The sequence below is a fragment of the Hyperolius riggenbachi genome, chromosome 5 (genome assembly GCF_040937935.1).
Source record: "Hyperolius riggenbachi isolate aHypRig1 chromosome 5, aHypRig1.pri, whole genome shotgun sequence".
Taxonomy (NCBI): domain Eukaryota; kingdom Metazoa; phylum Chordata; class Amphibia; order Anura; family Hyperoliidae; genus Hyperolius; species Hyperolius riggenbachi.
In genome coordinates, this window is record NC_090650.1 from 40740050 (window position 1) to 40766808 (window position 26759).

The 26759-nt window shown below is 45.7% G+C and overlaps 1 protein-coding gene across 2 annotated transcripts in view; it reads right to left on the reverse strand.

Moving 5' to 3' along the window:
* The window catches only part of CFAP69 (cilia and flagella associated protein 69), a 78161-nt gene that overhangs the window by 39423 nt on the left and 11979 nt on the right, over positions 1-26759 (reverse strand). For both annotated transcript variants that reach the window (XM_068235528.1, XM_068235529.1), the window contains exons 4-9: positions 18106-18215; positions 14708-14784; positions 13071-13169; positions 7997-8149; positions 3910-4084; positions 2313-2436 (exon numbers count right to left, since the gene is read on the reverse strand). In XM_068235528.1, coding sequence (XP_068091629.1) covers positions 2313-2436; positions 3910-4084; positions 7997-8149; positions 13071-13169; positions 14708-14784; positions 18106-18215 — 738 coding nt within the window. The remainder of the gene's footprint in view (positions 1-2312; positions 2437-3909; positions 4085-7996; positions 8150-13070; positions 13170-14707; positions 14785-18105; positions 18216-26759) is intronic.

Sequence of the window (26759 nt, forward strand, 5' to 3'; positions counted from 1 at the left end):
TAAACTGTAGTCATTCTTACACTGTTAATGGCAGGGTGCTCAGACTTGACACAGTTGGCCATTGGGTGAATGGGAATAATATTCAGAAAAGTAGGTGGACCCTACAACAGCCAATCAAAATGCACCTATTGATTTTCAAGGGGAATATTGAAACTACTGCCATTGGCAGAAGCCTCAAACCTGCTACAGTCAGTCATTAAGTGAATGGGGTTCAAATTCCCTAAAGGGGTGGAGCCACAAACAGTCAATCAGATTTCTTTGCTTGATAAACTGCTTCCATCCACATAATTTTTATGCCAGGAACCTGAAAGCTCACAAACTTGGTCAGTGAGTGACTGTGTGTCAATGTTACAAACACTGGGTGGAGTCAAAAACAGATTTTCCTGGGAAAATGTAAACTGCAGCCCTTCTTCACTGTTAATGGCAGGGTTCTCAAACTTTGCACAGTTGGTTACTGGGTGACTGGGATTAATATTCAGAAAAGTGGGTGGAGCCTAGAAAAGCCAATCAATATTCACCTGTTGATTTTCAAGGGTAATATTACAATTGCTGCCATTCTTGCACTGTTAATGGCACAAGCCTGAAACCTGGTACAGTTGGTCATTGGGTCACTGGGGTTCAAATTTATAAAAAGGGTGGAGCCACAAACAGCCAATCAGATTTGTTTTTATTGGTGCCAAGGACCAGAAAGCTCACAAACTTGGTCATTGTCCAGGTTACAAAAAGTGGGCAGAGCCAAATACAAATTTCACTGGGAAAATATAAACTGCAGTCCTTCTTACACTGTTAATGGCAGGGTTCTCAAACTTTGCCCAGATAGTCATTGGGTGACTGGGATTAATATTCAGGGAAGTGGGTGGAGCCTACAACAGCCAATCAAAATTCACCTGTTGATTTTCAAGGGGAATATTTAAATTTCTGCCATTTTTACACTGTTAATAGAAGATGCCTTGAAACTGCCACAGTTAGTCAATGGGTGCCTGGCGTTCAAATGCTGGAGAGGGGAGGAGTAAAAAACAGCCAATCTTATTTGTTTAATTTCTATGGGAGTATACAAATTATTGATGCCAAACCTCACAAACTTGGTCATTGAGTGTTTGTGTGTTAGGGTTAGAAAAAGTGGGCAGAGCCGACACTAGCCAAATACATACCCGGGCAACGCCGGGTCATCAGCTAGTAGAGCCATATAATGAGGGCTAGAAACTCAAATTGTATGAATGTTGGATTGATGTGGATCTGTACAATTTATAAGCTATAGGCTCATTATACACCAGAAGTTCTGGATGTGTGCCTGACTTTCAGGGGTATAAAGTGATGATTTGCATATTTGGGAGCGATGCATCATGGGAAACCATAGTTGATCACTTAAAGGCAACTGAGCACCAGGAGTCTCTGGGGGACATTTATCTGAGACAAAATATTGGTAGGATTTAAGAAAATCCATGTAGAACTGTCTCAGACATCTTAAGAAATAACAAGGTGCAGTTTCCTTCTAAAACTGTTGTAAAATAGGAGGAATTAGAAAGGACTCTCAGACACTGCAGTATGTGAGGGGAATTGCTGTTGCCGAGGTAACCAATAAATCTGCTGTACTGCATCAATGCCCAGCACTGGAAGGGTTAAGCACAGAACAGCTTCAAAGGACACCTGGCAGCAGGGGGGAGGAAATCATGCCTAGCCTACACTGTTGCACTTTCTGTATAACTGCTATTACTGTAGGCACTTATTAATTTGCAGCAGTTTAGGAATGGATTTGCACTTTTCTTAACCCTAGTGCAGTTCTAGAAATTCACACTAAACTGTCACTATTAAGTAGGATTTAGAAATCCTCTTATTATCATGAATAACAGTTCCTCTGCTGGTTAGAACTGTTTGAGAAGAAAAAATTGTCGGTAATGCTTTGATAAATATGGCCCTCTGTTCTCACATCCACAGACTACATCTCCCAGGATGCATCCCGGTGCACGGGTGACACTGCTGGGAAATTGAAAGTTCGCAGCTGCAGTCTTCCCCATAAGAACATGGCAGATCACATATGGACCGGGGCCAGAGGAGCAGCAACCCCACCCCCTCAACAGCACACTCCATTATGAACCTCACTTGTTGGGTAAAAATTAGTAACAATGGGCTCACTATGAGCTTGACCGGGGGGATTCAGCACGCTAGATTTTTGGCAGAGGCAGCCCGCTAATCTGCATCGTCTGAAAACCCTCCGGCCTAGCGCATGTATAAAACTAAATCGGGGTACCGCCTTTTAACTATATATGTAAATGTTTTATTTTCTGCCCTTACTATATCTTTATTGTACTTACAATTAGCGGAGAGCAATTATTTTCTGCAATCAATGTGGCAATCACCAGAAGATCGTTCCTCAGCTGCCGGTCGTAATGTCGGTAGCCATTTGTCAGTAAACGTACAAAAGAGTCCTTGAGTGCACTGGGAAGAGACAGACTCACAATCATTTATTATAATGTCTATAACAGGAGCTGTACAGTATTTGCCCATCTGAAGCAGTAAAATGATTAATCATTTCCACCTTGAGTTGCTGCATAAAATCTGATGGATTACTAAAAGGGATAGGTGGTTTTGCCCACCGAAGTGCCCTTTAACGTGTACCAGAGACACTAACAACAAAAGATTTGATATGGACCTCCGTGCATGCGCAGAAGACCCCGACTGATGCAACTTAGCCAGTTACCAGGGATGATTGCGGCTGAACCGAGGTGTGCACGAGGATGGCGAGGGACTCAGCGGTGTTTATAGGGCTGGAGGAAGCCCCAGGTAAGTATCAAATCTTTCGCTGTCAGTGTCTCTGGTTTCCTTTAAAGTGTACCAGAGACGAGAAGCATCTCTGGTACAATACTTACCTGAGGCTTCCTTAAAGGGATACTGTAGGGGGGTCAGGGGAAAATGAGTTGAACTTACCCGGGGCTTCTAATGGTCCCCCGCAGACATCCTGTGCCCGCGCAGTCACTCACCGACGCTCCGGCCCCACCTCCGGTTCACTTCTGGAATTTCAGACTTTAAAGTATGAAAACCACTGCACCTGCGTTGCCGTGTCCTCGATCCCGCTGATGTCATCAAGAGCGCACAGCGCAGGCCCAGTATGGTCTGTGCCTGCGCAGTACACTCCTGGTGACATCAGCGTGAGCGAGGACACGGGCATGCAGGCGCAGTGGTTTTCTGACTTTAAAGTCAGAAATTCCAGAAGTGAACTGGAGGCGGGGCCAGAGCATTGGGGAGTGGCTGCGCCAACACAGGATGTCTGCGGGGGACCATTAGAAGCCCCGGGTAGTGTTCAGCTCATTTTCCCCCGACCCCCCTACAGTATCCCTTTAAGCCTCGTTAAGGCTGCTTATCCCTCGGCTTCTCCCTGGGTGACTCCGGTCACCCCCAATTGTTCCCAAAGGCCTGGCCGAGTCGCGCTCTGTTGTGCATGCGTGGCCCGACCAGGCCTGCTCCCCTGCTGCGCTCGAATTCCCTGGAGTGATCTGTGCCTGTGGCATTCCTCTTGAATGGTCGATGGTCTGAATGGCGGAATTCCAAATCCACCAAAAATCTGAAATTTCACTTGGGATTCTAAACGGATTTCACGGATTGTGAATGTGTATTGCAAAATTGTAGTTTAGAACTAATACATTTTCACAATAACCATAATATTAGTTAGGTTAGTGCAAATTTGCAAAATGTTAACAATTGTTACTATTGATTTTTCTTGTTCATGTCCTCTGTGCATGCGTAGTAGACATTTTGCGTTGTTCGCGTATTACATAATTTTGCTCTACGGGATTCCATGAATTCCGACATTCAACTGGAAATTGAGAAATTCCAATGTAAAACTCGGAATTATGGGAAATCCCTGAACTTATCCCGACTGTTCACCAGTAAAATAATGATACAGATGCTTACTAGATACATTCTATGTTGCTGAGCTGGTTAATGATTTCTTCTTTCGGTCCATTTTCAAGAAGATTCCAGAGGATTTCCGAAGAGCGGAAGAGGACCTGTCCGGAGGGATCGGGGTCGTTTAGACGGGAGCAGATTCTGCAGGCGGCCTGAGCTTTCGCCATAAGCTTGCAGTTCTCTACATAAAAGAAAATAAAGCGTGAGCCATTATTTTTACAAGTGTGATGAGCCAACGTTCAGTCATCCAATCACAGGACCAGCATCACTAGGCCCCCAGAATATCAGGTTTCTGATTTCTATGCTTTTCCATGATATTAGGCTGTAGTGGACTGAATTACTAAAGGCATCTTCAGTGGGGAAATCATCATTCTCTGTCTAATCCTGAGGTTATGGTTTGCCACCTTCATCTGCAGCATATCAGATTATAGTCGGGTTGCAGAGTGGTTAGTAAAGTCCAGCTTGTATGATTGAGTTGAGAATCTAGACTAGTTTTTTTTTTTTTATTGTAGACATTCTGAGTTTATTTATTTATTTTAAGTTGGAGGTAGAGGAGATAGCGGTAGAAGAGAGAATTGGATGTGCTGAATGATTGGGTTGTAATTCTCTCTTTAACTTCTTGAGGTCCCTTCAAAGGAAGAATTACATGTGCTAAATGACGGTGGCTGGGTTTTCATACGGAGTAAAACCTTTATTTCTCATTTGGTACGGCCTTCTCATTTTGGCTTGCTCAGTGTTAAAGGGTCACTTGTCCTGAAGGACACAGGAGCCCTTACAGAAAAAAGTTTTAGTTTGAGTTTAGGCATTAGGTAGGTAGGTAGTGTGTGCAGGGGGTTGGGGGGCAGCGTGGTTGGTTTTAGGCACTAGGCATGCAGAGTGTTGAGGGGAAATGGGAGGGTTAGTATTAGGCTTTAGCAGAGGCGGGACAAGGTCCTCCAGCACCCAAGGCTGAGACACCAAAGTGCGCCCCTCCATCCTTCCCACCCCAGCAGTCTCACACTGATTGCTATTAGACTAAGAGGTGCCACAGGGCCCACAACCTCCCTAACACCTTAATATCTAGTTATCTGGTTTGCAGTCACTGCAATGTATCCCCTTTTCTTATTTCTTTCTGCTTCAAACACAATTAGGAATGACAGCTGAATGAATTGTGCGCCCCCTCCTACACTGCGCCCTGAGGCTGCAGCCTCTCCAGTCTATGCCTCGGCCCGGCCCTGGGCTTTAGGCTGGTAGTATGTGTGTGTGGGAGGGTTAAAGGTCAGGCGGGGGTGGGAGGGTTCTATGGGACTGTAGGGTTAGGTTGGCCATGGTAAGATAACTTGTAGAGTGTTTTTTTTTTTTGGGGGGGGGGGGGAAGGAGGAGTGTAAGCTTTAGTCATTAGGCAGGTAGTGAATGCTGTTTGAGGTTAGGTGATGGGTGGAAGGGTTCTGTGTGAGAGTAGGATTAGGTTTGGCCATAGTAAGATATCGTTATTTAAAGGATACCCGAGGTGACATGTGACATGATGAGATAGACATGTGTATATACAGTGCCTAGCACACAAATAACTATGCTGTGTTCCTTTTTTTCTTTCTCTGCCTGAAAGAGTTAAATATCAGGTATGTAAGTGGCTGACTCAGTCCTGACTCAGACAGGAAGTGACTACAGTGTGACCCTCACTGATAAAATGTTCCCCTTTTTATCTCTTTCTTGCTCTCAGAAGCCACTTACATACCTGATATTTAAAGGACTACTGTAGGGGGGGGGGGGGGAAGGGGGAAAAAAGTTGAACTTACCCGGTGCTTCTAAAAGTCCCCTGCAGACATCCTGTGCCCGAGCAGCCACTCACCGATGCTCTGGTCCCCGCCTCCGGTTCACTTCTGGAATTCCCGACTTTAAAGTCGGAAAACCACTGCACCTGCGCAGCTATATCCTCGCTCCCGCTGACGTCACCAGGAGTGTACTGCGCAGGCGCAGACCGTACTAGGCCTGCGCAATACACTCTTGGTGACGTCAGCAGGAGGGAGGGCGTGGCTGTGCAGGCGCAGTGGTTTTCCAGCTTTAACGTCGGAAATTCCAGAAGTTAACTGGAGGTGGGGACCGGAGCATCGGCAAGTGGCTGCGCTGGCACAGGACATCTGTGGGGGACCATTAGAAGCCACAGGTAAGTTCAACTCTTTTTCCCCCGACCCCCTACAGTATTCCTTTAACTCTTTCAGGCAGAGAAAGAAAAAAAAGAAACACAGAATAGTTATTTGTGTGCTAGGCACTGTACATACACATGTCTATCTCATCATGTCACATGTCACCTCGGGTATCCTTTAATATTAATATTTTACATTTTTATAGCAAAATACCAGTATTCAATACTGACATTTTACTATCAGCATTACTGGGCACCCAAATTTCCAGTCGCCTTTATTTTCCATGCATTTGTAGAATGTTTGTTTGTTTTTTTTGGTGGGAGGAGGGGTTGGTTTTAGGCATTAGGCAGTTAGTGTGTACTGGGCGACCACATTTCCTGGCGCCTTTATTTGCCGTACGCTTCTGCCATAGTGTCCCTTCAAGCGTCACTAAATGCCAGGAATCGCTTGCAGTGTGAATAAGCTACAAGGGTAATAACTACACGGGTCAAATGGTACTCTTCCACTGCACTATGGGGTGTATTCACTAAACTGTGCTAATAAGAATATCGTGCGTAAAATCTTACCGATCAGTAGAACAGAATACAATACCTTACATGCAATGCGTTACACTCTACTCTTCCTGCGGCAACTCTTCACGCATGATATTCTGATTACCGCAGTGTAGTGATCATACCCCCAATATAACTGCTGAGACGTCGTGTTAAAGGCATGTAGTGTGTTACCCAGGAGACTACCGGTAGCAAAAATTTTTTAAAATAAACTCCAGTAGAAATACACAGTACTGTCATGACTGTAGGATACAGTGAACCAAGCAACATATTTAGCAACCAGGGCATCTCAATAGCACATTAAAAATGCATGCCAACAATGTGACTCATGAATAAAAAAGTTCACATTTAAAAGTTTAACAGACACCTTTATTATCCTACTTTTATGGCCTGCCGACCAAAGAAGTTTAAGGCAGATAAGGACTGATGTAGTGATTTTATTGCACACATTAGCAGAGACCAAATAAAGACCTTTCATCAGCATGGGGTATGGGGAGATAGGACACTATGCTTCAAATACATTAGAGAAGTCACAGATGCTATCTTCACACCTGCCCCTGGATAAATAATGGGCAGCTAGAAGGGGAGGGGGGAACATAGCAGCTGCTGTAGCTATTAGAAACCAAGCGAAACTGCAGACAAAAGTGGTGCTTGGTTCCCCTTTAAAGAGGAACTTCGGCCTAAACAAACATACTGTCATTAAGTTAATTGGTTATGTTAATTAAAATAGATAGGTAATATAATCTCTTACCCACCCTGTTTTAAAAGAATGGGCAAATGTTTGATTTCATGAGGGCAGCCATCTTTTTGGTTGAAAGGAGGTGACAGGGAGCATAAGACACAGTTCCAACAGTCCTGTGTCCTGATCACCCCTCCTAGTTGCTAGGCAATGAGAACAACATCATCAGATATCCCATCGTGCTTTGCACAGCATCAGGGGAAAAAGGTCCAGGCAATTTTCTTTGATGGGGCGGAGCTTAGCTTCTGTGCAGCTTAAAAAGGCTTTGAAAAGAAAAACAAAGTTGTGATGCTGTGAAACTGTTCAAAAAACACCAAGCCTTTTCAGTGCTGCTGAGTAGATTTTTAGTCTGGAGGTTCACTTTAAAGACAACCCCTTTCACTGTAGAGTAGTCATGAGTCCCATCCATAAAAAAAAGGTTTACCTTTGAAAATATACATTTTTTTCACAACAAACAGAAAAAAAACGCTGGCCTTGTTTCCCCTTGTGCGCTTCTGTCCGCTTTTCAGCAATATGTATCAATCTGTAACATTGATGTGCTGATAAAAAGCGGACAGAAGCGCACAGATGGAAACAACATGTAAATGTATGGATTGCTACAAAATATACCAATAAGCAATCCAAATCTGAGTATTTATTGAGAGTATCTGTATACAAGTAAGACGGTTTACACACGTACCAACAGAGCTAGAGAACAGCTGCACAACTTTCAGCACCGCTATCTTCTCCTGCAGGCGATTCTCCGCTAACGTCAGAGAAAGAACAATGGTCTCCGCCAAGCCCCCTACTTCAGCCATCTGGATCTTGTAAGGTGGGCTGGTTGGTTGGAAACCTGTGCATAACATATGGGCATGGAAATAGTGTCAGATTTTACCATTTATGAAGCCAGAAAATCCAGTGGACTTGTCTAAGCAAAAGTCTGACATATCAGCACCAGCATCCGTAATTCATCAAAGAGCACCTGTCACCAACATCAAACGACATCAATGGAAAAGTTGTCCGATTTTGTAATTCTCTGCAGATGGAGGTAGAAATAGCCAAGAAATGTGGGAGCTTAAAATAAACCTGGGAGATTGTATAGGTAAAAATATACTTACCACAGGAGAAGGAAGCACCAGAACAGACCGTGTTAACCCAGTAAAGGTACCCATACATCCAGCGACTTGGCAGTCGATCGACCATCCAATTTGATAATTATTATCAAATCGGAGGAAAATTGGTGCCGCCAAGTTCATGCCCGATCGATGATGCAACCAATTTTCGGGCCGAGCATGTCGATCAGACATGGTCGGTCAGATGCGCGGCAGTAATGGCGAGCGATATAGGGAGGAGCGACAAACGTTCCCCCTCCCCCCCTTCCTCCCCCCGGTGCACTATACATTACCTGTCTGCGTCCACCACTTGCTCCAGGCTGGCTCCGTCCTCCATCCATACATGCACTCCACGCGGTTGCCGGCATTCACGTAGGCGCGTTGGTGACATCACACACAAGTTTCTCCGGGAACCACATGGGGCACGTGTATGGATGGAGGACGGAGCCAGCCTGGAGCCAGTGGTGGACGCAGACAGGCACTGGGGGGCGCACTGAACATTAGAAGGGACGCCAGGCCAGTGAATGCGGCATCACAAGGCTGATTCCGGATTCATTTTAGCATGAAATTTATCGGGAATCAGTCTGTGGTGTATGGGCAGGCAGCAGATCTCTCTCCGATCAGATTCCATCAAAGAGAGACCTATCTTTTGGTCGATCTGCCCATATATTGTCTGATGTATGGTCACCTTAACCTGCTGGGCTTTTTTCCGCCCGATTTCTTTTTCCCATCATGCAGCTAGCCTAGCGCTAGCTACATGATTCTCCCCTTCCTCCTCTCTCCCTCCCACCCTTCTGATGGCCGCCGGCGATCACGGCCATAAGGAAATCCCATTCTGAACGGGATTTCCTTTCGGGCTTCCCCCGTCACCATGGCGACAACCGGAGTGACGTCATCGACGTCACTGGGACACCCGATCCACCCCAAAGCTCAGCCTGGCGGCGATTGGCCAGGCTGTGCACGGGGTCTGCGGGGGGGCCCTCTTTCGCGTCGGGTAGCGGCGGATCGGCGCAAGTGGCGGCGGCGATCGGGGCTAGCTGCGTTTTTGAAATTTTTTTTTTATCAAAATCGGCCCAGCGGGGCCTGAACGGTGCCCTCTAGCGTCTCTGGACGAGCACAGCTCATCCAGAACGCTAGGGAGGTTAAAGGAAACCAGAGAGGAACGCTTTGGTGCAAAATAAACATATCCCCCGATAGATTTTACAAAATAAATACTATAACTGGTATTTTCGCAGCTCTGGTGTGACGTTTGTTGTGTTTTTTTTTTACTAGAACTCCATGCAAAACACAGTTCATCAGAAAAGCATATTATTTAGTGGGCTGTGTGCAAAATGAAATCACCATTTCTAAAAACCTCTTAGGACTAACAAATATAGATTAAAAAAAAAACGTTTTTCAATATACCCTTACATTAGCAGACACCAGCAGCTCCTCCCATCTCATCACACAGCTCTCTGTGATGCTTTGAATATACAGAACAGGAAAGCAGAGCCTGAAGGGGGCAGGCTTGGGCTTGAAAAAACATCAGAGAAGACAGACTCAGCTATAATGATTCCTGAGCAAAGCCAGACAGAATGCTCAGTCAGGGATTTTATCAGAGCTGTTAACAAGCAGGCTGAGCAGTGAAGGATGAAGCAGAGAGCAGGGTAGGTGTTTTCTCTAATGTTCCCACTGAAATATATGGTGAAATATATGAGGGTGCTTCAGTTAAGACTGTATGTAAAGGTGATTTAGGGTGTGCCATAAAATGTACTGCTGTACTGGCTGCAAATTAAAGAAGAACTGTCGCAACATACAGCCATAAATTACATCTTTCCTATGTTGCTGGCATTTACAGTAAGTAGTAGAAATTGACAGATTTTGGGCTAGTTCATCTCTCCATAGGGGATTCTCAGAATTACCTTTATTCTTTATAAAGACACTCCCTGAAAAAAAAAAATTATGCAAAGATGCTGGCCAGACTCCCTGATCACCATACACTTTTTTTGGCAGTTGGACAGAGCAACTGCCATTCACTAAGTGCATTTTGAAAATAAGGAAATCCCTGTGAACCCCCCATGAGGAGATGGGCTAGTCCAAAGCCTGTTGGTTTTGTCAGATTTCTACTACCTACTGTAAGTGACAGCAACATAGAAGAAAAGTAATTTATGGCTCATTTTACTCCGGAAGAAACATACTTCTTAATTGTATAGGTTTACATATATTTTAATTTTTAAGATTTTTGCGACAGAGGTCCTTTAAGCATTTATCTGATCACCTGCCATGTCTGTAAAATCATAGCTAGCTGCAGAATGAATGTGAAGGCAGCTTTTTAAGAGCGCTTGTAGTGACATTGAGTAGAATACAGTAAATTATTCAAGATATCCACTTTTATAGTAAACGTCCTGGTTTCAGTATCAGAAACACTTCTTATATCTATATATTACTGTATATTGATATGTTGCCCCGCCCTCCCAGCAATGCTTAGCCTAGGCTGTTTACTATGCAAACTCCCAGCCGAGCATTGAAGGAAATCATGGAGCTTTTCTACTGGCTTTAGAACTCTCAGTAAACGAACATTACGCAGAGATCACTTGCCAGTACTAAAGATGTCTCCACCTGTGATAAACATCAGTAAGTAAATCAGGAAGAGGAAAGATATTACAATGCGCAAACCCTGACTAAACAATTTATAAATTAAGAATTTAAAAAAAAAAGTAATCTATTGTATTCATTATGTTAATATGGTTAGAGTACCTCTTTAAAGTGTACCTGGGCTGAAGCTCGAGATCAAAATCAGATACTTACCTTAAAAAAAAGGAAGCCTCAGGATCCTATTGAGGCTTCCCTCGCTACTCCGTTGTCCCCTGTTGCTGAGCGCAGCCCCCCTCCACATCAGTGTCACGCAGCTTCTTTTCCTGTAGTGTGACCACAAAGTACCTGCGTGAGCACGCTTGCCCATGCTCAGTAACACGCAGCCTGCAGCTCCGGCTTACTGCGCAAGGAGGAGGACAGCGAGGGACTGATTAGCATGAAGGGGGCTGGAGGAAGCCCCAGGTATGTATAAAAGTTTTCTTTTCATCCGTCTCAGGTTCATAGTCACCAAACCAAATTTTAACAACATATCAAATTATTTGATTTCATGAGCAAAGGGAGTGCATAAATTTGCATAAATCAGCATCAATGCAGAATTATTTCCATCTCATTGACCATCTCTATTAGTGACACAGCTACACACCAGACTTTATTCTTACAGCATAGATGGTATTTAGTATATATAAGAGATTCCTGTGTACACATCATATATACAGTCACAATCAGATGTGTCCAAATCTAAAAGAAGAGATGGAGCGCACTATAGTGCATTACCAAGGGTGGGTTTTATTTGCAAATTAAAAGTTATACTCACAGGATAAACAGTATATAATACGCCTCTCAGCGGTACAGCCAACCGCTACACTCTCTGGCAGTAGGACGACAGCGCGCTGTGGCCAGCAGCGCGTTCTCCGGTGGACAGGAAAGCCGTCTCGCTGTAGGAGTGGGCGTGGCTGGGGGTCAGCGTGCGTATGACGTCATTACGCGTTTCGGCGCTCTGCGCCTTCGTCCGATGACGTCAATACACAGCACGCTCTTTAACTGAGTTCTCTGAGCCGTCGTCATGGCTACAGGGAAGCTCTTGAATTAAAAAATCTTTATTTAAAAAAAGAAAATACATAACAAACGGGGCTAAAGCCTCATAATAGAGTTGGCAGAGGTGGGATATTATGTGCACATTTTCTATTTTAATTACAGTTTAAATTCATTAGGAGTCGGAGTTGGTGCATTTTCTCCCGACTCCGACTCCCCAAAAATTGCCCCGAGCTCCGGCACTCTTTAACAATATTACATTATCCAGCCACTTTCACCGGCCGGATAATGTATTAGTTAAAGGGAAGGTTCAGGGACTATGAAAAAAAAATAAAAATCCTTATCCACTTACCTGGGGCTTCCTCCAGCCCGTGGCAGGCAGGAGGTGCCCTCGGCGCCGCTCCGCAGGCTCCCGGTGGTCTCCGGTGGCTGACCAGACCTGGCTGGCCAGGCCGGCGGCCAGGTCGGGCCTCTTCTGCGCGTTCCACGCCGGCACGCTGACGTCATCGGACGTCCTCCGGGCTGTACTGCGCAGGCTCAGAACTACTGAGCCTGCGCAGTACAGCCCGGAGGACGTCCGATGACGTCAGCGCGCCGGCGTGGAACGCACAATGGAGCGCAGAAGAGGCCCGACCTGGCCGCCGGCCTGGCCAGGTCGGGTCGGCCACCGTGAGCCTGCCTGCCACGGGCTGGAGGAAGCCCCAGGTAAGTGGATAAGGATTTTTTTTTCATAGTCCCTGAACCTTCCCTTTAAGGGCTCTGCCTCTGACACAGGAGACAAATATCAGCTCTTCCTGTTCAGCAAGTCAGTGTCTATTCAGGTAGGAGTCATTGGGCAAGACTCCATAACACTGCTACTGCCTACAGAGCCCGTCCTAGTGGCTGCAGCTTTGGCGCTTTGAGTCCGCCAGGAGAAAAGCGCAATATAAATGTTCTGTTTCTTGTCTTGATAACGGATACAGGATTTTTTTTTAGAAGAAAGTTTAGCTTTCCTTGAAGTTCTTATGTAGCTGTTGTATTTTGCTGAGGAATGACTCAGATAGCACATGACTTTACCTTCCGTGGGGTTTTTTATATTCTCCGGATTGTAAAAGTTGGCAATAGAGTTGCAGATCTGCATCCTGAGCGGAGAACTTGGCACCCTCATCAGGCAGCCTACAAAAGAGACATCAGCCCCGTGTTACTGGAAATGACACCCACCTGAAGGTAATACTAAGCAGGATATTACCGAATGATCGGCTCATTAGCATTCTGAGCAGTTTGCACAAGCACAATAATAAGTACACAAATATGCCTGCACCTGCACCGCAGATGTACATTGAAGTTGAGATTGTGCTGCCCTATGGCCAGCAGATCCAGGGGCGTTTCTAGCCCTGTCACTCCAGGCAAGCAGTCCTGTTTTAACCTCCCCCCTCCCCCCCCCCCCCCAAATAAAAAGGTGCCTAGAAGGTTGATGCATAATACAGGAAGTGCCTGAGATACAAACAACCTGCTGATCCTGTCGCATTTCACTGCACACTCCCTTCCTGCACTACCCCAGCTTAGTGTGAACATGTAGAGCATAGTGCAGCAGAAACTGTGCTCTCACCTCTCCACTGGAGTCCAGTGCTGTACTTTCGCCTGTCCGCTTAACACTCACCCTAGTGCCCAGCATCTCCTACCACATGTAGCGAGGAGTAAGGTGCCAGCACTAGAGGGAGCAGAAAACAGGATGGTCGCACAGGCACAGCACTGGACTCCACCAGAAGGGAAGTTAGAGCACAGCTTCTGCTGCTATACTCTGCCTTTACACAGTGGACTGGGGGAGAGCAGGAGGGGTACGGGAACAGACAGTGGGACAGAGGGAAGCACAAAGGAGAAAAGAAGGAGGCACAATGGAGCACAGGGAGGCACAGACGAACGCACACAGAGCCGGATCATCCATAAGGCAGGTGCCTAGGGCCTGGAGTTAGTCTAGGGGTCCAGTTTATGCTATCCTCCAACAAATCTTGCCAAAAAAGCTGGATGGACATCAAGGGTGGACCCAAAGTCGTTTCTTGCATAGGGCACCAGAAGGAGGCACAAAGGGGGACCGAAAGAGGCCCAAACACATTAGGGCGTGGCTTCTCTCGGGAGGTGGGGCTTAATTCAGGGTGGAGCTTAATCAGGGGCATGGGGCCCCCAGGACCAGTGGCACTCTGGGCAGCCTATGAAAAGGGATCGTGATCGGAGCCTCTCTAGGGGACAGCCGAGTAACACGGCTGTCCCCAGTACAGTGCTGCAGTAGATCGCAGAGCTGTACAATGTATATAGAAGGCGGTTTCGCCGCTGGCAGACTCAAGCAGGGGTGCACATGCAACAACGCACGCGTTCTCTGCTAATCTCCATCCACCGCTCCTGACGCTTTTCGGCGGTAGGTGGTCCTGGGGCTGCCACCATCCCGATGCCTGTCAGTGTTAGGCGGTCGGGAAGGGGTTATAGTCTAGGAAATTGTTTTACTTAGTATCGTTTTTTTGTCGCTTCAGGTTTGTTTGGAAGGACCCAGGGCTCTAAATGCCAGTTTCTCTGCAGTAGGACAGCAGTCGGCACTCTAGTGTAGTTCTGTAAGTGGTGTAATGTCACGTGTCCCCCTTTGGCCAGCTTTGTGCACCGCTCCCTGATGTTTAAATAAAGAACATACACACATTACAAACAAGTGAAGTTTTGCAGCTTACCTAATTGTGAGAGTGACTCTGCGACTATCCGCGCATAGGCAGCTTCATCCGACATCCTCTCCTTCAGGAATGGAAAGCTACAAACAGGGCAAACAATGAGAAGATGCTGCAAAGCCATAGGGGTGGTCAATGCAAATAATTCATGCAGGATTATGCAAACTGTGCATACAAATTTATGCAGCTTGAAAATGGACAAATCAGATTCCAACTTGGTAGGATTTGATTGGTCCATTTTTAAAGCTGCATAAATATGCATACAGAATTTGCACAATCTTGCATCTCATTGACCATACCTGCAAACCAAACCGGAAATAAAGGAGAACTCCAGACAGAAGTATTACAATATAATATTACAATATACATGGCAGCTGCTTTCATAGGGGCAAACTGGGCAATTGCCTCAGGACCCCAAGCCTGTATCCAGGGCCCCCCAGTTTTATTGTGGTCCCTTGCAATGTTTTTAGCAGAGTAGTGACTCACCTGTCCTGGCTGGCGCACTCCTCTCCTTGCTTTCCCATATTCATCCCCGCTGGCTGCATCAGCAGCGTATTACGTAATAACATGTGCGGGTCATGGAGGAGAGGCGCCCCTGTGAGGTTGAAGATAGGAATGCACAGAGCCACGTACTAGTAGAGGAATGCGCAAGCCGGGACAGGTGAGTTGCTATACTGCTGAAAATTCTGTAGAGGCTCAGAGGACAACAACAGAGTTTGGGGAGACCTGGGGGGAGCCCGACAGCTGTCTCGGGTGCCCTGGTGGAGGAGTTTGGCCCTTAATGCTGAAGGGGGGGGGGGGGGGGGGGAGGGGGACACACACACATTTAGAATACAAATATAGTATATACATGTACAAGTATTTATTACCATTAAGGTGTGAAGTGAACTGTCTCTATATTATAAGACCATCTTAACCATCGTAAAAGAGAATCTGTACTGTGAAAATCTTACATAAATAAAAGTACCAGCCTGTTTGTAGTCTTCTCCTAGCATCCTCTGTGACATTTTAGCTGCTTCTGCTGCTTTCTTGGTGGTAAAATAACGGTTTTATCTATTGTTTTTGTAAACATGAAGATGGCCGCCAAACAGGAAATACATCATCAGAGCAGGTGCCTGTTTGCAGAGGCTCCTCTCAAACGTGACTTAACTGCTGTAATATTTCTTCACTTGTTGCCTTGGCTGCTTATCTGGGCTTTGAACTGATCTTTCTGCACTCACGGCTGTTCACAAGGTCACAGACAGGCTGGCTGTGACTAATAAACAAAGCACACACACAGAGCCTGCAGGGGGCGTGGGAGAGGTGTGCATAACTTCTCCCTATCACAGCACATTCCTCTCTGGGCTGACAAGGCTCGACAAAGATTAAGATATAATACAGAGACAGTGCAACTAGAAAAGGCTGCAGTAAGCCAGACCACATTAGAACAGGTATAGGAACTTATAGGATAGAAGAAATAAGGCTGAAAATTTTGTTACAGAGTCTCTTGAAGGCCAAAATCTATATTGCAATAAGAGTAATGCTGTGAAATACAGCAGTGGCCTATCTCCTCTTATGGGACTGCCAATAGGTTGCTGAAGGTCACATGATATGTATGGCATCATGTGATCTGGTTGATGAAGGAGAGGGCGAGAGAATATTTCGGCCTTCTCAATGAAAAAAATGCCACTATTGTGGGCCCAGTTGAAAAAAAGGCCTTGGAGCATCAGTTCCTGTTCAGATTCTATTAAAGCGGACCTGCTCTCAGAAATTCCTCTCTGCTCTAACAGATAAGCAACAGCATAATAAGCTTTACAGAAAGCATTTCTTTGTTACAGCTGATACAAATCCTGCAATAAATCTGCAGTCTGTCTACTTCCTGCTTTCATGGAAGCAGACATATTGTTAACATCCTGTGTTTACAAACGAGCTCTGTGCCGCAGCAGTCAGCTGACACGGAAGGGATCGAATTACAGTTGGGATTAGTCACAGATAAGGGGGAATTAGACAGGCTAAACTCTCTAAATACATACAAGGTGTCCACTTTAAGTACATTTTCATGAACGGGGAATCAGCAGCATGCAGCTTCATACTGCTATAGAAATGTGATCAAGCCTTGCAAAGTGGTACAATGACCACAACATCCGGATTTATTCTCAGTTGGGAAGTGATGGACGTCCACTAGCTGCAATTGGCTGCTATTGTACAGTGCATGGCTTCACTCTGCAGTGTTGCGTTTGGTAAGGCCTCTTCCCCACTTATGCATTGCTGATCACGTTTTTCAGCAACTCATAGTTGTGTGATCTGCAGGGACATCAGAGGTTTCTGACCATGCGTTGCAATTCAGCGCAGAATCGCAGTGCATGGTTGCCAGCCAATTTACAGAAATGCAGTGTGATTCTGTTCATTATAAATTCCTTATAATGCAACCACATCAGGGAGGATCGCACAACAACGCAAGTGCTGTGCGTTGCGACAGCCACCTGCATTGCAGACAGTGCAGAAATGGGGAAGGGGCCTACAAAAGGCACATCCTTTATGTACAATTTATTCTTCTGCCAAGAAATAATATTAAAGCTCTTCTTTGCCATCTAGTGGCTAGACCTGACACTGTTCAATCTACACCAAAGCTACATAGGGAATATTATTATTATATTAGTATTTATACAGCACTGACATCTCCCTTAGCGCTGTACAGGGTATATATAGTCTTGTCACTAACTGTCCCTCAGAGGAGCTCCCAATCTAATCCCTACCATAGTCCCTACTAAGCCTGAAAGATAAATCGAATTTAAACCGAAAGACAGCAATAGATACCAGGGAACTGTATAAAAGAGGGAAGGAGGCCACTAGACACCAGGGAACTGTATAGGGGAGGGAGGACCACTAAACATCAGGGAACTGTATAGGAGAGGGAAGGGAGCCACTAGACACCAGGGAACTGTATAGGAGAGGGAAGGGGGCCACTAGACACCAGGGAACTGTATAAGGGAGGGAGCGCCACTAAACATCAGGGAATTGTAGAGATTAGGGAGGGAGGACCACTAAACATCAGGGAACTGTATAGGTGAGGAGGGGAGGCAATAGACACCAGGGAACTGTATAGGGGAGGGAGGAGGGTATTAGACACCAGGGAACTTTATAAGTGAGGCAGGTGGCCACTAGACACTAGGGAACTGTATAAGTAAGGTAGGGGCCCACTAGACATTGAGGTCGGCCTGCGACTTGGTCCCAGAACTCAATTTTGGCCCACTTCGTATTTGAGTTCGACACTCCTGCATTAGAGGCAGAGGATCAGCATGTCTGCCAAGCAACTGGTATTGTTTAAAGGGAAATAAATATGGCAGCCTCCATATCACTCTCACCTCAGGTTAACTTTAACTGTAAATGCATGGCCACTATTCAGCCTGAAGACGGCCACTTACCCGCACAGCTTGACAAGGTCGCACATGGGCTCGATGTACTCCGCATGATCTTCTGCTCTTCTTGCACAGATATTCAAGATCTTTACCATTATTGGCAGATCTTTCAAGAGCTTATTACGGAGCTCAGATTAAGGAAAACACAATAACAATGACAGTTTTACAGCTTACATGTGTCTAGGGAGGTACACTATTCTGCAGGGTCTCATTTACTGGGTCTCATCTACCTGCATTGGACCTCAGTCGGCAGAACTCATTGTGCTGTAAATTCTTGGAATGTTTTGATGTCTCTCTGCTAGCTAAAAATATAGAAACTGATAGCAGAAGTTATTGTCTAACACTGCTCCCTAGTGACAAGTGGCCATAAAATAAATACACATTACAGTAGTAGTTATTTGTCGCAAGGAAATGTAACAAATAAGAAATAGAAAAAAAATTGCTAAAATAAATTGGCTTTGAGCACCTCCAAGCCTCTAAATAAATTGGCCGCTAAAGGGTTAAACTCCTTCTAGATCTGCACAAGAGAGGGCTACACATCATGCTGATCAGAAACAATACAAGGGTGTTATACACATGCCTGGGGACAAGGTTACACTCAAAGTCAACATCTTCACTGAGCATCAAGGAAATTATAACCAAGATTTATTAGATCTTCCCATCAAAGCGAGGATTAAGTCAGTCTCCTTTGAACTCTCTGTAGTGGAAACGCTCAATGTTCATCCTATGTCTCATGCCTAATCTTTCTCTGAAGGCTTTTTTTGTCAGGTTTCCCAACTTTTCCCTCTACTGCCTTCAGTAATAGTGGATGGAGGTGAAGAGTCTGAGGCAAGGAGCATGCTTGTTTCAATTGTGCGCATTTTTCTGCGCACAACAAAAAACACACTCTGCTGCACAGGCCATTGACAGTACTGGCCCGCTCTGAAATCACACGTAGTTCCCAATCCACTTTCATGTTTCTTCTGTGATTTAAAATCAGACAGCCTTTGTTTTCTTTCTGCATGATGTGCACATTGCCAATTACAAGGTATTTTGCTGCAGTCCGAAAAATTGTGGGCAAATGGGTGTGGAAAACGTGATCACAGAGCACCGGAAAGAACCAATGAAATTGATTTTTTTTTTCTAATGATGCTACTGTTTGTGTAAACACTGCAGTATATCCCATCATCTTGTCCTGGACACTACCTTCAGCATCCAGGCTCGGTTACATTCAGAGGTTCTGTGTCCCCGGCGAGAGGTCAAAATGCGACGACCGAATGACAGGAAGCACCGCCAAAGTGTCCAGGACGAGACGGCGGGATCTACTGTGGTGTTTACATGAACAACGAGAAATGCCAGTACTGTCATTAGAAACAACCGCGTCCATTCATATGATCGGTTGATCCCTTTAAAGAGAAACGTAACCAAGAATAGAACTTCATCCCAATCTGTACCCGATACTCCCTTTTACATGAGAAATCTATTTCTTTTCATAAACAGATCATCAGGGGTCTCTGTATGGCTGATATTGTGGTGAAACCCCTCCCACAGTGTGATGTCAGGACCATAGTGCTGGCAGTTTCCTGTCTGTGAACCTAGTTGCACTGTGGGAAATAGCTGTTTACAGCAGTTTCCAATTGCCAAAAAAAGCAAGCAGCGTCTCCTTCCACTGACATCACCTGCCAGCAGTAAAAATGTTACCATGTGATAAATGTCAGAATGTAAATCAGGTAAAGGAAAGATTTTGCAATGGGCAAACACTGACTAAATCATTTATACATAATTATTGTAAAAATGAAGCACTTTTATTACATTATTTTCACTAGAGCTTTCATTGACCACTGTAAATTACATAATTACCGCCCACAAATGTTTTTTTTTTTTGCGGAAAAGCATTTGGCATCTGCTAAACGAGCCACAGCCGCTGCTGCACCCTGACACCCCTGTGATCTGGGCCGTAGGCTATTCTAGACCCCCAAAGGAAGGTGAGCAGCCTGCAACAGATACGATCCTGAGGAGAATTCTTGCAAGAATGCAGTGGACAAACTTGCAGAAAGACCTCTCATTGGGAAAAAAGCCTCTGAAGGTTTCTGGGGCTACCCAAAGGTGGGTGGTGGAAACCAATGTTAGGGTTCTCATTGGGGGCCCCATTCCAGAGTGGTTGGGCAGTCTTGTGTAGCCACAAGCTCTCCTATTGCCAGCCTTGACTTCAGCATGAACGTAACCTCACTGAAGACTGGGATCTCGTGGGAGAAGAACAGACACAGGAGAAACCAGCAGCCCCTGATAGTGTAGCACGTCAACAGGGTAGAGCTGAGAGAAGTAAAGGGTGGTAGTCAGGGCAGCCATCGGGGGGGGGACAACTGACACTGCAGTGAGGGGCCCTGGGCCCCCCCAAAGTGCTGGAAGGGCCGCATGTGCTGACTCCGGGCCTGTGGCTCACTAACCAGCACACCACATTCCATCACTGAGAGAAGAGTGACATCAGCGCTTGAACATGGGGAGCAGATGAGTGAGCCCGCTACAGCGGACTTTCTATACTGGGGCACCACCTTTAACTGGCTACAGCGGACTTTCTATACTGGGGCACCACCTATACCTGGCTACCTATACTGGGGCACCACCTATACTTGGCTACCTTTACTGAGGGCACCACCTGTACCTGGCTACCTATACTGGGGCACCACCTATACTTCGCTACTTATACTGGGGCATCTAAAGCTTGCTACCTATACTGAGGGCACCTGTACCTGACTAACCTATACTGGTGCTCCACCCATACCAGGCTACCTATACCGGGGCACCACCTATAGTTGAATACCTATACTGGGGCACCTGTATCTTGCTGGCCTATACTGGGGCACCAGCTATACCAGGCTACCTATACTGGGGCACCACCTATAGCTGGCTACTTATACTGGGAGAACTGATACATGGCTACCTATACTGGGGCACCTATACCTGGCTACCTATACTGGGGCACCTATGCCTGACTAACCTATACTGGTGCTCCACCCATACCAGGCTACCTATACCGGGGTACCACCTATAGTTCAATACCTATACTGGGGCACCTGTAACTTGCTGGCCTATACTGGGGCACCAGTTATACCAGGCCTCCTATACTGGGGCACCACCTATAGCTGGCTACTTATACTGGGGGAACCGATACCTGGCTACCTACACTGGTGCACCTATACCTGGCTACCTATACTGGGGCACCTATGCCTGGATACCTATACTGAGGGCACCTGTACCTGACTAACCTATACTGGTGCTCCACCCATACCAGGCTACCTATACCGGGGTACCACCTATAGTTCAATACCTATACTGGGGCACCTGTATCTTGCTGGCCTATACTGGGGCACCAGTTATACCAGGCCTCCTATACTGGGGCACCACCTATAGCTGGCTACTTATACTGGGGGAACCGATACCTGGCTACCTATACTGGTGCACCTATGCCTGGCTACCTATACTGGGGCACCTATACCTGGCTACCTATACTGGGGCACCTATGCCTGGATATCTATACTGGGGCACCTATGCCTGGATACCTATACTGGGGCACCTATGCCTGGATACCTATACTGGGGGCACCTATACCTGGCTAGAGCAGCGGGACAAGCTGATACAGAAGGGGACAAGAGGTAACACAGGGGGATAAAAGAGGCACGGGGAAAGAGAGGCAGACAAAAAGAGGCACAGGGAGAAAAGAGAGGAGATGGGAACATGAGGTCACACATAGGGACAAAAAAAAGAGTCACAAACTGAGATGAGACACGTGGACAAAAGAGGCACAGGAAGAAAAGAGGGGGACAAAAGAGAACGGATAAAGGATAAGAATGGACGTACAAGTCCCTATCTCATTTGTTAACCGGGGACTACCTGTATTTTGCTAGTATTTGGCTCCACCCACAACATGCCATGGTCACGCCCACTTTTTGCCGCATCACCCTGTGCATGCCACTTTCTTTAGTGTGGGAGCCATGCACATTTTTTGCTGCAGCGCACTTTGCACACGAACACAGGAATAGGGTGGCACAGTAAACAGTGGGTGGGCCCAGGGAGGGGGGCCCAGGCCTGATGATGTGTGAGGGGCCCTAAAATTTCTGATGGCGGCCCTGGTGGTACTGTACTCACAAACCCAGGTTGTGGAAGAGCAACCATTGTAAAAAATCTTTTGTGCGGTTGGCCTAACCACCAGGTATATCCTAGTAGGATTGATCACTCTCCAGAGAAAGGTATAGTCGAGATACAAAAGGGGTTCAAAAACCCTTCCAGTGCTTAAACTAAAAGCAACCTCAGTATGGTTATTAAATGTAAACTAAAAGGGAAGTAGGTGCCCCAAAATATAAAATAACAGTTTAAAAAAAAAAAAAAAAACCTTACCTCAAGAATGAAGAGTAGTTGGAATAAAAATGTAGTAATTTTATTGTAAAACACATCAGACAGCACATTTCACGGGTATCAACCAGCTTCCTCAGGTCAATGAAGTGTCTTGAGGTCAGTGTAGCATGGCTTGAAACACCTGCAGAGCTGGTGATGCCATTCAGGCAAAGGGGGCATTTGCCCCAGGGGCCCTGAGCCAACAGACCCCACCAAGTGGTGTCCCCCCATTGCCCTTTACATGTAGCTGCATATTAACCTCCCTGGCGGTAAGCTCGAGCTGAGCTCGGGTTATGCCGCACAGGGAGATATCTCAGCCCCTGGTGGGGCGATTTTCATCATGTAAAGTGCTGTGCGCGCAGCTAGCACTTTGCTAGCTGCGCGCACAGCTTGATCGCCGCCGCTCTGCGGCGATCGCCCGCACGCAGCGGCAGAAGAGGCCCCCCCCCGCCAGAGCCCTGCGCTGCCCGGACCAATGAGTTCCGGGCAGCGCTATGGGCTGGATCGAGTGCGCCTGACGTCAGGACGTCGGCTGACGTCCATGACGTCATGCCGATCGTCGCCATGGCGACAGGAGAAGTCAAACAGGGGAACGCGTTATATACGCGTTCCCGTTTGCTATTGTTGCCGGCGGCGATCGGACTAGAGGGCCACATGCGCCCTCTAGTGGTGTTTCATGTAGCTACCACTCTGGTAGCTTTACATGAAACAAAAAAAAATTTTTTACAAAAAAAGTTTTGTTCATCATTTGAAAAAAAAAATTAACCGCCAGGGAGGTTAATCACTCACCTGTCTCCAGCCACACTGCCTTCCTCTTCTCTATGACATGACGCAGGTTACACATAACATGCACCGGATGGAGATGAAGCAGGTAGCATGGCTGAACACAGCACGGACAGAGCAGCGCCGGGACAGGTGAGAGATCAATGATGAATCTGCGGCCACATGTGCAGGGGATCTGGGGAGCAGTGGGGGGACCCCATCAGGTGGGCTAACTTTCCTGGAGGGAGGGTAAGTGGGACCCCCAGCTTATGTTTGCCCTGGGGCCCCTTAAACCAGCCCTAATGCTCCTGTAGCTACTTTATTTATTATATTATTATATTTTAAATATTTTATATTCTTGGGCACCTCCTTCTGTTCCAATGATGGCAACCTATCCTGACCCTGCATACTGTGCTTATACAGTGAGATGCGAAAGTTTAGGCAACCTTGTTAATCGCTATGATTTTCCTGTATAAATCGTTGGTGGTGACGATAAAAAATGTCAGTTAAATATATCATATAGGAGACACACACAGTGATATTTGCGAAGTGAAATGAAATCCACTAAGGCATTCATGCAGAGGAACAAGTACAAGGTTCTGGAATGGCCATCTCAGTCCCCAGACCTGAGTATAACTGAAAATCTGTGGTGTGAGTTACAGAGAGCTGTCCATGCTCAGAAGCCATCAAACCTGAATGAACTAAAGATGTTTTGTAAAGAGGAATGGCCCAAAATACCTTCAACCAGAATCAAGACTCTCATTGGAACCTACAGGCAGCGTTTAAAGGCTGTAATTTCTGGAAAAGGAGAATCTACTAAATATTGTTTTTATTTCTTTTTTGTGGTGCCCAAATTTAGACACTTGCCTATTTTTATTTAAACAATTATTGTGTACTTTCTGCAAATCCAATAAACTTAATTTCACTTCTCAAAGATCACTGTATGTGTCTCCTATATGATATATTTCACTGATATTTGTTATCGTAACAACCAACGATTTATACAGAAAAATCATGATGATTAAAAAACCCAAACTCTTGCATCCCACTGTAACTAGCTACGGTAGCAACCAGGGCCGGCGCTACCATAGAGGCAAAGGAGGCAGCTGCCCCAGGGCCCCAGAGCTTGTAGGGGCCCCCAGTGGCTACAAGAGGAAAAAAAATTCAAATCGACCTTATAGTTCCTGAGAAAATCGATTTTAAAGTTTCAAAGGAAAAAAAAATACACATTTCAAAACCAGCCGACTTTAATGGTTAATAGCAAATCCACCTTAAAGAGACTCCGTAACAAAAATTGCATCCTGTTTTTTATCATCCTACAAGTTCCAAAATCTATTCTAATGTGTTCTGGCTTACTGCAGCACGTTCTACTATCACCATCTCTGTAATAAATCAACTTATCTCTCTCTTGTCAGACTTGTCAGCCTGTGTCTGGAAGGCTGCCAAGTTCTTCAGTGTTGTGGTTCTGCTATGAACTCCCCCTCCAGGCCCCTCTCTGCACACTGCCTGTGTGTTATTTAGATTAGGGCAGCTTCTCTCTTCTCTCTTATCTTTTACAAGCTGGATAAATCCTCCTCTGAGCTGGCTGGGCTTTCACATACTTAGGAATTACATACAGGCAGAGCTGTCTGCACTCTGCAGGAAGAAACAGCCTGACACTTCAGTGGAAGATAGCTGCAGGGGGAAAGAAACACACAAATGATCTCTTGAGATTCAAAAGGAAGGGTGTATACAGCCTGCTTGTGTATGAATGTATTTTCTATGTGTGGACATACTGTACATCAACCTACTTCCTGTTTTGGTGGCCATTTTGTTTGTTTATAAACAAACTTTTAAAAACTGTTTTTAACCACTTTTAATGCGGCGAGGAGCGGCGAAATTGTGACAGAGGGTAATAGGAGATGTTCCCTAACGCACTGGTATGTTTACTTTTGTGCGATTTTAACAATACAGATTCTCTTTAAATTCTAGAAACCCTACATTTGCAGGATATGTTAAGGAGATCATTGGGAATAAGAAGAAAAAAACAATTTTTCAAAAAGACCTTATAGTTTTTGAGAAAATCGATTTTAAAGTTTCGAAGGAAAAAAGTATACTTTTAAATGCGGTAAATGTCACTTTTAGTACCTAACGGTAGTGTAAGTTTACATGTACCAAAAGAAAGAGCAATACATTTCCTGACAGGGTTTCCAGGGGGTCCATACGCAGCCGCAGCGCTTTGGCCAGGGATCGCTATACAGCCGCAATATGGCTGTATGAAGATCCCTGGCATTTTTTTTCCTATTTTCCCAATTTTTTCTTTTTAGAGTGTGGGATTTTTTTTTTTTTAATTATGTGGGGTCCCCCCTCCTGAAACTTTTTAACCCCTTGTCCCCCATGCAGGCTGGGGTAGCCAGAATGTGGAGCTCCGACCGATTGGGGCTTCACACCCTGACTATACCAGCTGCAAAAAAGGTCCCTTAATGCCAATTTTTGCTCCGGAGTATCTGTTGGGGGGGGGGGGGGGGGGGGGGGCCCAGGTTTATTTTGCCCTGGGGCCCCATTGTTGCTTAAACCGGCCCTGGTAGCAACACACTATGCAGCACCATGATACACATCTCTATTACTCCACATTACTTATGTTTAGTCATCTGAATTTCAGTTTTTATATAACAATATAAGCTGTTATGGCCTAAGCTAGCTAATACACTAATACTTTCTCAATTGAAACCAATCAATGCATTAAGTTAATTGACTTACACCTATAAGTTATGCGTTAATAATAAGTTATTATGGGAATACACTGCAGGATCGAGTGGCAAAACAATCGAACTGGAGAATGGAGCGGCAGAAAAGAACCGTGTATGCCCAGCATTACAGAGGCAAACACTTCTTGAATCGAATTAGATGTTCAATTTGAACTAATTAGTTACTTGAAAACAGTAGTTTCAGGGATGAGCGGACAAACCTCATTTCCCCACTAGGGTCCGCCACCTACTGTGCTGATAGTGTGATGAGGTGTCTTGTTTTCCAGTCTATTCTTGGCACGCACACCTTTGGAGTTGGCACCAACCCTGCCACCTTACTTATGATTAAGCGCATACACCTACCATCATGATCACATCCTTCTCAGTGTATCAGTGGCAGTGCAGTCACACACACACACACACAACCCCAGCAGGTGCTTATGTTTTTAACAATAAGCAGGATGGGCTGGATTTATGTAGAAAGAAACTTCTCATTCCACCCCTCAGTATCCAGATATGACCCAGGGTTTTAACCACTTAACGACCGCCTAACGCCGATAGGCGTCAGTAGGTCGTTAGTGGTATAGCATGGAAATGGCCGGATCGGCTGGTCGATACACGGTACAGAAACGTACCGTGTATCCCCAGCATAACAGTGATCCCTTCCAGTTCTGACAATATTTTGTCTGAACTGAAATATACCAGTTGCTGTCAGTTATGTATGAGCAGCTGTCAGTTACAACTGAATGTGCAAGGTAATGTCCATGTTTCCCTATTGCTCAAGTGGGTGATATTACTGTT